Source organism: Strix uralensis, chromosome 14, assembly GCF_047716275.1.
Source record: "Strix uralensis isolate ZFMK-TIS-50842 chromosome 14, bStrUra1, whole genome shotgun sequence".
Lineage (NCBI taxonomy): Eukaryota > Metazoa > Chordata > Aves > Strigiformes > Strigidae > Strix > Strix uralensis.
Window position 1 is genome coordinate 5,701,884 of NC_133985.1, and position 17,656 is coordinate 5,719,539.

General features: G+C 40.4%; 1 protein-coding gene across 4 annotated transcripts in view; it reads right to left on the reverse strand.

Moving 5' to 3' along the window:
- KCNIP1 (potassium voltage-gated channel interacting protein 1) overlaps positions 1-17,656 on the reverse strand; it is a 134,206-nt gene that overhangs the window by 21,035 nt on the left and 95,515 nt on the right. For all 4 annotated transcript variants that reach the window (XM_074883719.1, XM_074883718.1, XM_074883720.1 and 1 more), the window contains exon 2: positions 1,375-1,499. In XM_074883719.1, the coding sequence (XP_074739820.1) occupies positions 1,375-1,476 (102 nt within the window). In that variant the 5' untranslated portion in view covers positions 1,477-1,499. The remainder of the gene's footprint in view (positions 1-1,374; positions 1,500-17,656) is intronic.

Consider the following 17,656-nt stretch of genomic DNA (forward strand, 5'->3'; position numbering starts at 1 on the left):
AAGCCACATGATTTCTTGCTGACTGCCCAAAGCATGAAGAGGTTTCAGAATATCAGCCTTCAGCAGTTAGAAAGCTTCACACATGAAACAATCTCCTACCTGCAGCAAAGGCTGTACAAATACAACACATGCACGAAAGAGAAAAATATAGACAGCTGAGCTGTGCCTTGGCCTGCTTAGGTGAGCGGTGGAATAAAGGATGAAACCACCAGACTCCCTGGAGAAGTCAAGTATGCAATGGAGATGTGATTCGACCAAATTTCAAGAATCTGTCAAGAAGAAAGGCCCTTCTCAATGTCCAGTAGGTTTCCCTCAACACTGCCTGTATTTAAGGTAGCTCAGCTTTCTTTTAGCAAGTTTTTACCCAATAGACTCTCCTTCCAAGAAATTTCAGCTACCGTGTCAGTAGCTGAAATGCTGGAGCCGTCCCTGCAAGACAACTTAAAAAACACACTGTTTATTGAGCTAGCTCAATACTGATCTATTAATCATTGTAAAAACATCAGCTGGCACAAACCACCTGGTGACTAAATCCAGACCCTCAGGCAAGCATGTAATGAGAGTATTCATTCTTCAAGGTCCATAAAACATCTGCTCCATGTAGCCTCAAAATTCCCTATGTGTTTCTATTTATTATGATGAGTCCCTAAGAGGCAGCTGCAGGTGACCTAGAGGCTGAGGCTCACGGAGCTGCAGACTCCCTGCTACCAGGGAGAATATGGCTGGAATGGCAGTTGACAAAGACGAGCGTGGTGCTGTTCTGTGTATGCAGTCATGCCAACTGGCATGTTTCCTGCTTTCACCTATATCTGCAGCCTCTCGTCTCTTCAAGTCCTGATACCCGTTTACTTTTGATTTCCTTTTGGCTCCGGCCACTCCAGTCTTATTCCTTACTTATGCAGGACCTTATAGTCCTAATGTGCTCTAATAACATCCTAGTACAAGACCAAGATTTCTCCAGCTAGAGAAAGGACAAAAAAACCATCCTAGACAGCTAATCACAAGTGAGCAGTACCGCTCACATTAGAGCATGAGGAACTGACAGCAAGAATTAAATAGTAACCATAAAAATATTTTCAGGTTATCCTGAAGTACTGGCACAGTTGAGGAAATTGTAGTGCACTTACTGACATTTGGGGAACAAATTTAATGAGAATATTATGTGCTGAATATTCATCCAAACCCAGTTTTAGGCAGATTATGGTGTCATAAATATTAGATGGAGAGGCAGATTGTGCTCATTCTGCTGTGGTAGGGGAGATCTAGCACAAAACTACTAATGTTTAGCAGGGGAATGATACAAAATGCAGCTGAGCAGTTGAGGCTGGTGGGGACATACATACTAGACTCAGTTCACTGCAGTATTGTTCTTACATTTTTAAATCCTCTGTAAAGTACTTGAAGTTCTCTTTTAGTGAAATTAGTTTGTGCTTCAAGCTGTTCCAGTCCTTCAGGTCTATGGCACACTGTAGTCATTTCTAATTCATCTTCAATTTTATCTGAAAGAGAAGACAGGAAAATATTTATTTTGGTTGTTACCTTTGCTATTAACATGATGGATAGGATAGACTGGATTTCAAGAGCAACAAGAGAAAAAAAGAAATCATCAACAGAACTGATCTGTGTAACTGTTTTCAAACTCTTGAAAGCAAAATAAAAGCCATATGAGTAAAGCAATAGCTCATATTTCTTACTGGGCTGCCAATTAGCTCCCCATTCACAAAGCCGAAACTGGTGGTGAGAACAGAAGGGCAGGCAGCAGACACGCTGCTCCAAAAGGCAACACCAGATATTTCTTATCTAAATATTGAAACAGCGTGGAGGAACAGGCCTTTCAAAGTACTAGCTTTAAATAAAGCTGTGCAAATACAAGTAAGAGAGCAGACATGCTTAAGCATATCAGACAACGACATTATACCGAGGGTAAACAAGTGAGGGAAACTCTTCTGTGTGCTAACCAAAAAGCTTGCTATAGAGACATTAAAGGTCACTTTAATGCCAAGAGAAATTCAAATTATGTCCACGGTTGCTGAATCTGGAATGAATCCAGCCTGCATTTGCATGGACTTTTGGGGGAAACAGATAAATGAAAAAATGTTTCTGTGCATTTTATTCAAGAGAATGTTCTCCCACGAGGAACAAAAATACTCGAGATGTATCACATCCTGTATTACCATAATCTCACCTCTTTTCTGATGCATGTTTTCACCTGTCAAACCTATTTCCCCAGCAGTGTAGGTAATGCCCAAATATATACAGATGCTTAGTGTATGTCAGTTTGAGATCCTCTGAACTTCAAGGACCAGATGCAGGTTTCAGGTGACATGAAAATCCCAACTACATTCAGAAATTGCTTGGCCTAAAACTCCCCTTATTACCAAAACTGCACAATTCATGCCCTGAAAAAGTGTTTTAGGTTATTTGGCTCAAGTATAATATAGTAATTCCAACTGAAAAACAAGAAACATGCAGGGAAATGGAGTCACTCTGAATAGATGAAAGGCATGAATTCATAGCAGACCGGCTCAGTAAAAGAACAGACCAGACTAAAGCTGTATTTTTGTAAGTTAATTAATTCTGTACATATATATATGAACATTATTAAGGGAGGACACACGTCAGTGAGTGATAATGGTTAATTAACGTTGGCTCATTATATCAGTATTAAGAAATCAGTTTGAAATACTAGCGAATTTAGTCATCCTCCTGATCCACTGTGTCTGGAGCTTCTCAGTCAGCATTTGTGGGCTTGAGCAGTGAAAATACATGCATAAATACTGTGCTCAAGGTCCCTTGCACAGCAAGGGCATAAAGGTAAGAGACTGTAATAGCATGGGACAGAAGTACAGTATCACAACCATTTACGATACAAAAAAAATTACTGAACACTGGCAAGTGGACAGAAGAAGCCTGAAGGAGACACCTTCTCCACACAAAGGGAAAATGAAGAGTCTAGAAATTATAGCTGCTGTTAGAAGGAGATGGAAAAGGATGTCTGCTACAGGAAAAGAACAGATAATGTGAAATAAGGGGGAAGAAAACACATGTCACAAAATGAAGGAATGCAGAAGAAGCTGTAGGAAGAGAAAAAAGTGGGGAAGAAATTCCTTAAAATGAGGGAAGGAGGATGAGTGATTGAGAAAAGGAGAGGAAATCCATTTAGAAGGGAGCCAGGTTAGAGAGACCCATCACTAATCCATATATTGTACAGGAAACACCTTTTTGTTTACCTTTGGTTAACTGTAAGCTACCTAAAACCCTTTACAAAATACACATAATCCCAGACTCTTCTCCTGCATTTCCCTGCTGTCCTCCAGTGCAATAACCAGTTTACACATGACCTTGACAGTCATTTTGTTTTTCCACAGAAAGCCATACATTTTGTGCTGTGCAGCATATAAGCAAGTTAGGCTTTGAGAACAGTTAAACCTGCCCAGTTTTTCACTGACATTTCCTATTGATTGAGTCACTCTACAGTTCTTTACAACTTCAGTCAATGTAAAATAAAAGTGTAAAATACTGGCCATCTAGTCTTTATATCCTATAACGAAATTCAACAGAGAGGGAAAAAAATAAATCTATGCAACCTCGTGTAAGTGGTCAGGCTACTGAGGGAAGTCAGCCTGCTGAACTACTCTCATACTTAATTTAATTTACACTCCTACAATGGTTTCTACAGAGGCAAGAAAGACCTGGCTGACCAAAGTCACACTCTTTGCAAAAGCATTTTGATATGACTATTTTTGTGGGTATTTTATTTGCCATACACTTTCCCCATCTCCTTCTTAAGCAACCAGTTTTCCAAAACACTTATGGGATTTTGTGTTAATATTCTAAAAAATGAATAAAGAAAAAGGTCTCACTCATAGAAAGTTTGCTGTATAGCTCCACAATAGCTTTAAAAAAATATGCAGAATTACAGCTCAAAACTCATAGTTCTTTGGCTTATCCAGATGTCCTTTACATAAGCAGACCCAAAATTAGGGTCTCGAAATTATTTTTTTAAAATATTCTTGAATAAAATACTACTTGGTGAATACTGCAATTTAATAATGATATATTGTCTTTTGACAGTACTGGCCTCACTCAGTGAATCATTATTTCAAAAGAGTGAAATTCATCTTCAACTTGTCCTGCAAGAATAGGTTTTTTCCAACAATCAGTTCATGAGCTTTGGTCCCACAGGGCAGTTATTTCTATGGTAAAAATAAGCCAGATTATTGTTGTAGATTTGATTCTATTTCTCATGCTAAGAAATGTGGCTCTTTATAACAAACTGCAGAAAGGAAATTATGAAAAATTCATCCCTTTCAAAGGGACACTATTTTTTCTTTCCATTCTCTATTCCAGAACCAGCATTAATCTCTGTCTCTGAAGAAGATCTGATGGTTCCCTGTGGGTTAATCCTTTCATCTGCTACCTCTTCTTTTCCCAAGGGAAAGATTTTGAAACTTAGCAAAAAAACATACGAAGCTTTAGATCTGTCCAAGGGGGCACTCAAAATTACACCAGACCAGCAATTTTCCAGTAAACACACTCTAAAAATGGTAGAAATTGTTCCTTCAGTGGAACATGCCCTGATGCAACAGAGCAATCCTGGGCATTTCTTGAAGTCTCACTGCAGAAAATAAATACAAGGAAGATTTATTAGATCATTTTGTCTATTGCTTGCCAACAAAGAGCTATTTTCCATGGTGTTTCATGATAATACCTGTTTTAAAAAGATAAAACTTAGTTTAGCAGTAACTACTTCACATTAATAGGTCTCACAGATCAAACATTCCCTCCCTAAATCAGATATTTACATTTAAACTTTTCTCAGTTGTTATCCCATATTCAAAGATTGCCCTTCAGCAACACCTCTGTTTATCCCTCCTCCCTTCCTGGTGCAAGTCTGAGGTGGGCACAGCACAGAACTCAGAGCTGAGCTGGGGGGCACCTATACCCAGAGAACTAAGGACACAAACTGCTCTTCTGTGCAAAACCATCGTTTCCAACAGTCCCCATCCCCCACAAAGATGTTTTTGTCATTATTTGTTTCTTTTCAGTGTTTACTCTTAGGTCAGCTCTTTCAAACCTTTTTCTTCCATTCTCTGACACCCTATAAATTAACCACAGTAACCTCTGGCAAAAAAGAAGATTGTTACTTCCTCATCTGCCCTTGCCTTTTGTCGTGTATATTGTATTTCCTCTTATTTACATTTTCATTATCACAGTGGCTCAGTCCCTCCCAGCTCTTCAGGGATGCCACTGTATGAAATATGAGCCCTTGCATTTATAAACACTGCAATTTTATTAAACTGAAACTCACTTTATGGTGGTGAGTGCAAGCAAAAGTGTATGTACGTAAATACACACACAAATTTAAAGTTTTATTAGGAAAACATGATGTTAAGGTATTTTATCTAATATTATGTTCTTCCTCAGTTTTGCCTTGTTTACAGGTTGCTGAACGCCCTGAGAGATTTGAGCATGGGCAACAGGCATATGCCACTGGTTTAAAGTTAATTTTCTTCTCTTTCAATTTGCTAGGGCACAAACAGAGCTAGGGACTGACAGCAGGCACTGCAAGGGATGTGTGTGGTCACCTCCCCAGCTCAGGTGACACGTGTGACCAGCCGCTGTTGCTGACAGCATCTCCTTTGAGCTGGAACTAGGCCCCTGTCCTGCTCGGTGGAGACACTTGCCTCAGGGTCTGGGTACCATACAGCTGGTTAGTGAGAACTTGAACCTTAGCAAATAAATCCAAAGTTATTATTCTGGATCGCAAAGCATGATTTCTTTTTTTGTTGGGTTATCTGTGCTCACCAGTTAGGTGGACTCAGTAACTAGAGCAGGAGGTTTCTCCTGCTTGCAGGTACTGACAAATGATTTTTTTTTTTTTTTTTTTTTTTTTTTTTTAGCTCCAGCACTTGATGAAATCATCCCTTGATTAATCCCTTCCATGCCAGACAGCTGCAGCAAGTTGTGTCCTAAGCTTAAGATCGCCTGAACCACTTAGCTGGTGCTGAACATGCTTGTGCATTGCTTAGCTGTTTTTCTTGCAATGTGTTTAAACCCGGAGGAATGGGAAGTAGCACTTTCTGATTTAGAATTTGTCTCTGGCCATATTTTTATGGCTGCTTTAATAGCAGGGTATGAAGTCTGGGTCTGGCAGAAGCGCCTGTGGTAATCTTACTTCAAAGTATGTCCAGGTTATAATAATTACTTAACTTTGCATTTTTGTGCAAAACATCATCTCTATTTGCTTAGCCCACAGGATAAGCACATTTTGAATGTCAGACAAAATAAATAGTGGCTTCACTTTACAAAGAAAAATAATCCTGACATGCTTGCATGTACATGCATATTTTATGGATTGTTGCTAATGAAAGATATTGTATTTCATTTCTCTACTGCTTGCTCAAGAGCAGAGAATGAATTTTCATTAGAGTGGATCAATATTTTAACTGAATACACTTTGGAAATTACTTAACGAGGCTTGCTTTATACATCCTTTCATATTTGTTCTAATTTTACCTTTTGTTATCTTTACACTTTGAAGATTTCCATACTTAGACTGCCTGCAAATGGCCCTGTGTTTCACTGCTGTAAACTTTGATGAACAGATTTTGCATTTCTCCAAGTGATAAACTGGAGTAATTTAAGCCTGTTCACGTAAAAGCTGTCTTGTATATCTACATGCCTACGGATGAAATTGTTTCATCACTGAGGAAAACAGATTTTTAACCACAGCTGACTACTGCCCTCCATCACAGAACCTGACAGAGGGACCCAGTCCTTCCCTTACCCATTGTAAAGACAAGAAATCTATTGATTTTGAAGGGAAACAACCTGCTCCAATATTTCACTTTTCCAGATCCTTCTGTTCCATTGGACACAAGCACATTTATCTGCCATGTTATAGAAAACATTGTTTCATTGTCAGCTTATCTTAAAAAGGCACAGGTAATGTAATGCACGTCCAAGACAGCTGGAACTGAGGAACCCAGTTCCTGAATGTGTAAAGACCCAGTCAGCTTGTCAGCACTAGCACCAGAGGGCAGGTGACGTGCCATAGCCAGCACAGAAGTTGAGTCCTAAAATCCTCAGTTGACAGCACATCTTCTAACATTCGCTCTAGCGACCCATTTCCATGCAAAAGTGCCGAATCAATGTTCTTCTGATCCAACAATCCTTTCCTCATAAGCAGAACAGATTAAATTGGTCACAGGCAGTACCAAAGTTGTATTTGTGTACTACAAAATAGGAAACAATTTTGTGTCATTTACCAGCTGCTTTCTCAGCTCTGGTTTGAACAGTCATCAGGCCCAAATTTAATAACCTGCCCGTCTTTCCTCTTGCTGGCAGCTGCCTCTACACAAGCCACACCTTGCACAAAAGCACAGGGTTGGTTTCACTGGGCCAAACTCCCCTGTGAAACACAAGAAACAAACGCCTTTCCCACAGTGGCCACCTAAAATACTGGACCATTTCCAACCTATATGCCTGGCAAATGAGCAATAGCAGTGTCTCATTACATCGTTAGGGCTAGCCAAGGACAACCCAAGGCCTAAAACACAATTTAAAGGGAGGGTGTAAATGATGATTTAATAAAAATGGAAATGACCCTGTCCCCAAAGGCCGCGAGGTGAAACTGTGTGATGCCAGGCTCCATGGCTAATGGGAGGATTTTGAAAAATTTGCTTATAATAAATTCACTTTTTGTTAAAGAAAAAAATCAAGATGTAAAATACAGCTAATGTGTCCAGTGTTAATTGTAAAACTGACAAGCATTAGATGAAATGGGTAATTTTACAAATACAGCAGAACGGGATTAAATTATGTGCAAGAATTATTAGACTGCATCTTATTTTTATTAAAAAAACATTAGCTATATTTTAGAAGCAAGGACCTCAAGAAAAAAAATTTAACTCTAGTTTATCCATGACATCTTTGAAATTAATCTCCAAACAGAATACTTGCTTGGGCAGATCTCGCAGGAAATAGATCCTGCCTGTGGGAAACCATTTGCAAATATTTGAAAATTTCATGAAGAGAAATAACTAAAGGCCTGAGTCCATAAATGCTCATTACGGCAGAAAGTTATGGGGATGGGTGTCAGGCAAGAGCTGTATTACTGATGCAGACCCTGCACACTGGCTTCAGTGCTCCCTCCCGTCAGCGTAAGCAGGAGCTGTAGGAAATGCTGCTTTTGTGAAGTGCTTGGAGATCTGTGATTCCAGATCCCTGGGGCAAAGGCAGCTACCAAGTACAGCTTCACTGTCTGGAACAGGCAGAATACTTCTTTGCAGTTCCATGTGCTTCCACCAAGACAAAAAAAATCCAAGTGTTAGCCTTTAAGCGACCCCATCTGGCAAACACTTGCAAATCAACAAGGCTAGCATGGCAGAATGACAGCTCAGCTAGAACTTAAACACATCTATATGCACATCTGTGAGTCCTCAAAAAGGGTTAAGTAAAATCTGCTCATGGCAAGCATCAATAAAAAAATGGCACTAAGATACCTACTGATGTATCAAATATTAAACACATCTAATTAAAATTGAACAGTCCTTTATTAATAAATTATTATTATTATTATTAATGTTATTGCCTGGCTGGAGAGATCAATTTCCAAACCAAAGGGACTTTCTCCAGCCAATAAACCAAAAAAGGAACGATGTCTCCTTCTCCAATCCCTTTTCCTGAAATGATTTTTTGACTCCTTCAGGTCCATTTTCACCATTTTCACCACTAAATCAGCAACATCGAATTCATTACACGGTCAAGCTTAGCGAGGTTGTTCTGCCTGTGTGAACCTGCAACACCACGAAATGTAGAGCAAAGCTACATGAAAACCAAACAGTTTATAAAATTCTGAGATTTAATTAAAAAAACAGAATTTTAAGATATCTTGGCTAATCCTTGCAGTGATGTATGCAAAATGTACGAATACTTTTATCTGCCTCTACACTCCTTTAATTAGTTTCACAGTTGTACACAGAGAAGCTAGAACAAGGTTATACTCTGAAAAAGAGCTGCAGGAATAGTCAGAGGCCACGGGTACTTCCAAAATGTGTTTCTGGCACACAACTAAGACCAGGTACAACAATTTGAACATGAGCTACGCTATATCAAATTTGACTGTAAATGTTTCTTCAGACACTGTGTTAAGCCTACTCATCATTAGAAATAACTTTGCTGTGGCCGTGCCCGGGGTAAGTGACAGCAGGGTGTCCTTCCACTGCACTGGACCTTACCTGGGACAGCACTTTCTTTTCAATTTTCCTTGCACATTCCCACCTATCTGTAGCAACATTTGTATGGGAAGCAACTTATCAAAATAGGTGGAAAACCACTGAAAGCTTGCTGGGTGCTTTGCTGCTTTTCCATGGGGATGCCACAGAAGATGTGCTTCTGGGACAGCTGCTGGAAGGTGAATTTGCAAAAAACTCTCACTAGAGAGGTTAGAAAAATCACTTCCCTCTGGTGATTTTTTGAAAATTCTCACTAATACCATCTCATATCTTTACGTGGAGGATACCTGAACTGCTAAGTACTTGACTTAGCACGTTATGGGATAAGGCACTGCACACAGAAGGACTTGGAGGTTGAACAGAAGCTGGGACTGCCTTCATCAGAGGCGACTCAGCTGCTCCCCACGCTGCAGTCTTACCCAGGAACTGGGCAATTTTCAAGCACCTTTAATTTTGTTTGCTGACAGCATGGAAAGTGAGAATAAACTCATCCAGGGGAACCTGTTTCCTAGCTTAAGAAAACTTTTGCTACAAAAATTATATGACTGATAGAGTCAAACTGGTTTAAATTTTACCTCTCTGATACACGTAAAACCATCGGGCAGGGTCTAGGAAAAAGTAAGAAAAAAATTTAACAAAAACAATGTGACAACCATACACAGCTTTGTCTTTTGTTAATTTTAAGGTGACATTGGATGTGTTCTGCAAGTGCTATAGGGTCCCCTTTCCCAGTGACTGTAGGATTGTTTCCAGGTGTACTTTACTTTTTTTTTTTTTCCCCTGAATTGCCTCCTTCCCTTACCCCAAGGGGCAGGAAAGGAAGCCAGAGCTTGCTGTCCCCGGCACAACCATGAAACCAGGGGCAGCACATGAAGGGAAGCATGCACACAGCCATGCACCCATGCAAGCATCCACACATACAGCAAGACAGCAATGCAGCAGCCATCCTCGTAACTCTGATAAGGGATAAGGAGGACTTCCATGCAATTTTTGAAGTCTGCTGGGGGGCAACAAGAGAGGCCCACAGCCTTCTGCTTCCTCTCTACAGCTTAGCTCTTTGACAGCTGTAGAAATTAAAAAAGTGATTAGTAAGAGTGAAGAAGTCTCAGGTGGTCTGGAAGACTCTAACTGGTGCTCTTTGCAGTCACTTCACTTGCAACATGGTCATTTTGTACTATCCTCATGTCTCCTGGGAGAAAATTTCATTAGCAAATTAGGTTAAAAGTAAAAAAAAAAAAATTTGAAGATGGGTATACGCACAAGAATTTTGGTCTGAATATTACTACCTGTGGCTCCCTGGCCCTACCTCCAGCCTGGGCAGCTCCTGCGCTCAGTCCATCTGGCATCTGTTCCCTTCATTTCCATGCAGTCTGTGCCTCCAGCTGCCCAAACTTTCCTAAACACCCTCCTCTCGCCACACCAACGGCACTGCAGTACCTCACCTCCCGCTGCCCGGGAAGAGCCAGTGAGCCCACCCGGTTCCCTCTCACCCACCAGCCAGTGCATTTTACCCCACAGATGGTGCATCTCTATGTCCCCAATGGCCACTAGGATCAAGTAGGCACCAAAACTGAGTAGTTCTCACTGCTGCATGTTTCTCGGTAGAGGGAGTTACAGGAAAAGTGGTGTATGAGGACTAAGCTCACACTGCACATGCTGCACCAGTCATTGCTTTTCTCTGGGTAGACAGAGAATGGCAAGACCTCATTCTCCAGCTAAATCAATCCTGCAGCACTCACCTCTGCAAACCCTCATGGTGCCCCTGAGCAAGCTATGACCAACTCAGGGCCTGTACCTGAAATCTTAAGGCTGAGAAGTTCCACCATGAATTTTTTCAAGCCATTTAAATACTCCTCATGCTCAATACTTTCCCATTAAATAAAAAAACACAAACATGTTCAGAAGTGAGTATGCATTTTCTTTCTGGCACATTTGAGAGGGACTCTTACAGGCATCACGCACATTACAAGAGCACTAAGCTGTTGGAAAGGTTGAACCTCCTTTCATTATTCTCACTTTACTTTCAGCTTCCTCTCGACAGATCCATAACTAGATGAAATTAAGAAATCTTTGGGATTGGATATAAAGCTGGTGAAGGAATGGAGAGAATTTATTCTCCACTGGAGAATTTAATAAAGTATCTGGCTACGGACAAAACTGGCAGAAGTAGATATTAGAACATGGCTTCCCAACAGCATCACCTACACAGTGACAAAATGCCCGGTCAGACAGCATTGCTGAGTCATGGTGCTTGGCCTCCCTAACTCTGGCTCAACTCTTATCAGCCTGAAGAAGGAACAGTTAAAATAAAAACCAAGACTCACACAAGAAAACCACAGTGGACGCTCCAGTTGGCTGCTGCAGTGCAAGAGCAATGGTGATACTGATGACAATCACATGGGATATCAATAGCAGAACTGAATCCTGAATGACTGACTTACACAAAGATATCATTCATAGATTAGCGACTACAGATACCTCCACACTTTCCCCTTTTGAACTGAAATATCAAGAATATTTCCAAGAGAAGCTGGTCTCAAGAGCAAAGAACCTACAACAACCATGGATTTAAATTGTGTACACAGACCACAACACATACCAGACACAGAGCAGTACACACTAGGAGCTTTACTGAAAGCACATAAAAACAATTAGTAAAATTTAATGAACTCCACTGTACCACATACAGTATAATCACATCACTTTTTAACCTTCTTGATCCACCAAGATGGCTTTGCAATAAAGAGAATGAACAGGTTGCTTAAAGAGGCCCTGAATCTCTGCTGAGGCAAAAGGTGTTGAACCGTTAGCCATGAAATCACCCACTGTCAGGGAAATTCCACTTTGCTGGGTAACCTGAGGACAGGAAGAAAAATCTCCTACTTCAAGTCTAGTAAGGATAGTTCTAAATTTGCATGTTAACACTAGCTGCAAACTAATTTCCATTGATGAGAACAAAGAAATGTAAATGCAGTCATTAGACAAAGCATGAAAATAGTCTCCTGATTTAGTAAGGGCAAAATCAATTAATAAAAAGAGCCAGAGTACATGGAGAGGTCCCACTGTAAATATGGGGCTTGAAAAGATATGCAGAGATGATTAACAGATAGCAAGAAGACAATAGATGTGCTGCAAAAACCAGGAAGAGGATCTATTTTTCTGTATTGGGTAACCTTGTGGGTTATCAAAACTTTAGACTGTAGATAATACCTTCTGGATATAAACAATGTTTTCCTTTTTACAGAGATAGAAAAAAAGCCCTTAAAAAAAGAAAAATAGAAAAAAGCTTCTTGTAACAATATGTTCTTCTTCATTGTATGAAAAACTTCAGAGAGTCAGCTTCAAGGCTTCAGCTGAAAATTAATTCCCTTCCAGATTATTCAAATTATAACTAAGAGGTTTTGGTTCACAGTCTCTAATTTTTATTTAACACTGAATTGGTCTTTTTTGAAAAATAGCACTTTTCAATAAGTTCAACAGAAAACTACTTCATCATCTCAAATTCATATGCTTATGTCTACTTAGCATATTGAATAGTACAAATAGGAGAAACTACAACATTTTTACCACCACTTATAAAACCTCTCCCTAGAACATGTAGAAGCAATTACTGATGACTACATTACTTGTCATCTCTTCCAAGAGGAGTCTTAGGATTTTTATGGTTTTTTCCCCTAAAACCCCCAGGTTAACAGATTACTGTCTGGGCAGTAAAATAGAGCAATTTCTGAGCAACTATGGATCAAAGAAAAGGAAAGGAAATTGGCAGAAGCTCAGTTCATCCTTTCTGAGGATTATTTCTAACATGCTAGTTGTTTGTATACAAACAGCAGGTAATGCCATAGCCAAACCATCAGGGCTGTGCGCATGACATGGGCCTGCCTACCTGTACCTGACCAGGGTGAGCTGCAACAGAACTCTACTTAAACCATATAAAACCAGTCGCATTTTTCAACGTAATTTGACTTAAAATATTTTCTTTCCTCCACAGCCTAAAAAACAGATGAAAGAAATCCAAACACAAATCTTGCAGGTACCAAAATAAGATGTGGGAAGCAGCAATAGAAAAATAGACAAAAGATTGAATTTGCAGCCACATAAACTTATTTCAGCCGTGGCATGCTAATAAGATGTTTAGATTTCTGCTCTGACATCTGCATGGCAGCATTTTTCATTTGTGCCTATGCACAATCCTCTAAAAGTTCAGAAACTATCTGAACAACGGTGGATTTTATGTCCTTCTAAGTGTGCTGGCTGGGAAGCCATTATGCACACCAACGTTAGTGTTTGACTTTGTTCCTATTACCTGAGAAAATAAACATGGCAGCTAGTATTTACTTCAACACTTCAACGCAAAAACTAATCCTGTCGTAGAGCAGAGTGCTGATACAAGGTAAAAAGATCTTTTTGTCTTACTTTGAGGAAAGTAAGTACCAGAGTACTAGAGTGCTGTAGGGACGGGACATCGACCTGGCCAGGGGTACGTCTGCCTAGGTCTCCTCGTTTATCAAGAGGGCTTTCACAATCAGGAGGCAGGGGTTTTTTAGACTCTAAACCACACTAGCTGTTTGTTTAATAAAATTAAAGGAACTCAATAGAATAGATATAAAAGGGCTTTACGTACAAATCCCTCACTGCCAAACACACTGAGGGGAGGGGTCCTTAGCTCCAGGATTGTTTTCAGACAGCTCTGATGTTTTCTCAGTTACAGGAGCCCCAACACAACCTCCCTACCTTCAGGGAGAAATAAATTTGTTTCATAAACTTTTTTTTTTTGTGGAAAAATATTAGCATTAGAAATATTTTATGAAAAAATATTACATTAAAAACATTATAATATTATTTTTGTGGAAAAACTACTGTCCTGCAGTTGCATCACACCTGTTACAGAGGTGGCAATTAAAAGCCTACAACAGGAGTGTCTTTGCCCTTGGTATGCTTTATTTAGATCAATTGAAAAACTTCCTCAAATCATGTGATCTGCTGCTTCTCTGAGTAGTTGAGGGGAAAAAAAATAAACAATAAAGATCTCCGTACCTGCCTAGTGGTGGTGAAGGGCAACCTGCATGCTTGCTGCAGCACTGGAAGCTGTAAAGGCTCCCAGGCAGAGCTGCTCCAGCTCCTACACCTCAGAGAGGGAAACCCCTTCTTTCTCTCCAGAGCTGAGCAGCACTGCCTGCACATCTGCTGAAGGCACCACTGGCTGGTAATGTTGAGCTGGATGCGGCCCCCTGCTTAAACCAGACCCCTCTGCCCCACCCCTCCTCCTGACTTGTACAAAGAGCCTCTCAGGATGAACAGGTTTTTTTTTGTGCACTTGAATCTTACTCACTTTTGAGTGATCTTGTGAGTAGCACAGTATGAGCACATTCCATTTCTCAGCATTAGTGCTTACTGTTTAAAAAGTCACATTTCCTTACATTGTCACAACACAGCAATTTACACCACAAATAAAGCTTCATGTTACGCTACCCTGGAAAGTGAGAAGCATACTCTTGATTATTTTTGTGTTTTGTAAGAAACAGTACATCACTTAGCAGCGAAACATATATTGAAATGCCATTTGGTAACACACCAATTCCCAACTGAACAGAAACAGAAAATTAAAAATATTTTCATACTAACTTTTTATATAGTTGAATAATTTTTGTATGGTTTGTCAAACATATGTATTTTATGCAATACATACATTTTACACACCATGGAAGCTGGCAGTACTTTCTGTTTTACTCTGTAAATATGTAAATACTCAATATGAAATTGTGAATACATTCAGCATCACTTCTTCAATTCAACTTCAAACATCTCTGCACAAGGGACAGCTCAGGCTGACATACAGTCACCTTCTGAGAGTAATTCTATTTGGTGTGTTTTGGTGGGGTATTAAAGGCCATCTCCCCCAAGTATAGACAATCTCAGTGCAATAGATGGGTATACAGCTTGCAGTCTCTTAGGTCAGTGGTAGTCTGGAATTCTTGCTAGTGTCTAATGAGTTACAAGATGTGCTCATTCCCACAGTAAAACCCTGGGACATCTCCTTGAACACCCTTCCTGGCGGGTGGCCAGGCTGGGGTGTGCCGAGGGGCACAGACGCCATGTGCAGAGCAGCACACACACACACGGCACTTTGGAAAAAACAGTGCTGCAAATCATCCACATCGTGCTCAACCTCAAGAGCTCAGGGCCGGGCTGGAGTTAGGGCAAAGGCACTCCACAGAGCTCTGTCCAAACTACCACCAACACTCCTTGTGTGTTTTCCAGTGTCTTCTGCTGTTTTCCGGAAATTCTTAGCTGCCCCAACAGCAATCAAGTCTTCAGTTTGTACAATTTTTTCCCAACCATCAGTAATGAACTTCATGGAAGAGAAAATTCTCTACTCTGTCTCAAATGCAATTTTATATCCATAGAGGCACTGAAAAAGCCTGTCGGAAGAGTTAATCTAAGGACAAGCACCACAATCAATCTTTGTCAAACACTAAGTGGTACTTAATAAGTCATGTCTACAATTAAACTGTAAGACTGCAAGGAGACAGATGATGAAGCTTTTTGCCCACCCCCTTGAAAAAAACCCAACCTCAAAACCCAACTCTGCTCCTTCTCAGATGCCCTGCAGCAGGCAACCTCAAGCCCCCCAAGAAAAACCTCCCAGCACATTAACGGCCTTGCAGCAGAATTCACAGTAAGTCATTTCCCTTTAGGGGAATCAAAGAAACAAACATTAGAATACACCGTTCCCCTGAAAGGGGAGTTTTGCAAAACTTGCAGTATTTTGCTGGAAACATGAACAGTTTATGCAAATCAGTTCTTACATCCTTAGCAGGACTTGGACTGCAGGGCCCAGGTATTCAAAAAGAGGAATGTCTAACACAAATTGCAATGCAACCTAAAAGCTGTCTTGCTTGATAGCACTGATAGCTTCTCTCAGCCTCCTAGGCATGATCATCAATAGCATCAGCAGTGTTATTTGCTCACAATAATGCATTACAACCACGAGTGCTATTTCACAGCATTCAACTGCTTATGAATCTCTCTCCAGCCCTGCTATAGAAATGAATTATGCCTCAGTAGCTCCTCACCAGAACAGGAAGGAGTAAAGACAATTTGTAAAGCCTCATCAGTAAAACAGGAATCACACTTATACACCCAGACAGGCTTTCCCAGTGCCCCATGCAAGTCCCCTCAACTTCATTAGCACTCGGTTAACGCATATCTCGTTACAAATGGGTCTTTGTTTTGTGCTGTCCCATAAGACAAAGCTCCACTCCAGTTACAGCAAAGACTCTATCAACCTAGAAAAACTGCATGTCTTGAGATTCAGGCAGTGCTTGAAATACAGTATTTGCTCCTAAACCACTCCAAATACTTCAAAGAGCAATCTAAGGAATGCAGCCAAGAGTAACACAGTGCTGAGGCCAAGAGATGACCAACAGGAAGAACTGACAGCAAGCATGCATTTGATTAAATAAACATAAAAGCCAGTGACTTATCTGAAGGAGGTGCACCATATTCTTTTGCCATATTCCCAGAGCTACTGCAGTACATGCTGCTGAGCTTCCTTCTGACTCTAGCACTGGTATAATAAATCAGGTTTAATAAGGCTGGTGTTGTATGAACACATTTATACATCCACTGCCTTATCCAGAAAAGCAGACACATGGTTTCCCAAGCAGAGAAGCAGTCATATTTCACTCCATGAACAACAAGAGCCATGGATCAGCCATGTGGAAAAGTGTAACTGGTGCCTGCAAGCAGTTGGTGCCTGCAAGCAGTTGGTGATGAGAGAAGTGTTCCATTATACCTTAAATATTAAGAAATTCTTTTACCAAACAATGTTTAACTTTGTATTTAACAAGGCCTGAGTGATTAAAATGCACAGAGAAAATATGCTAAACTGCAGAATAGATACATCCTGGCAGAAATGCTCAAACGAGGCAGATAAGAAAGAACAGCTTGACTGGACAACAGAGTTGGGAAACATCCAAAGTAGAAGAAATTGTCCTCAAAAGACTCGTGACCATAAAAAGGAAAAAGGAGGGCTAACTTCCCAAACGACCACCAATGACCACCACGCATGCATAGTGTAGTTTTGCAACACCAGCATTATGTAAATGTAACAGATAGGCAGAAAGGTGGAGACTTCTTGGAAAATGTATGAATATTCATGTCTTTAAAGTATATAAAGGATGAACTTTTGTTTCAGTGTATGCACATTAGGTGGAATGATTGCCTATGCACCCAGCACTGCAATAAAGAACGCCTGCCTTCTAAAACTCCAAAACGAGCCTTAGAGAGTTCCTCTGCTGGCTTTTATGGTAACATAATCACCAAAAAGAGCAAGACTCAGGACTAGTACAACAGGGAAGAAACCCAGCTAGCAGAGGGTAGAAAGCATTTAGTCTACCTTACCAGCATCAGCC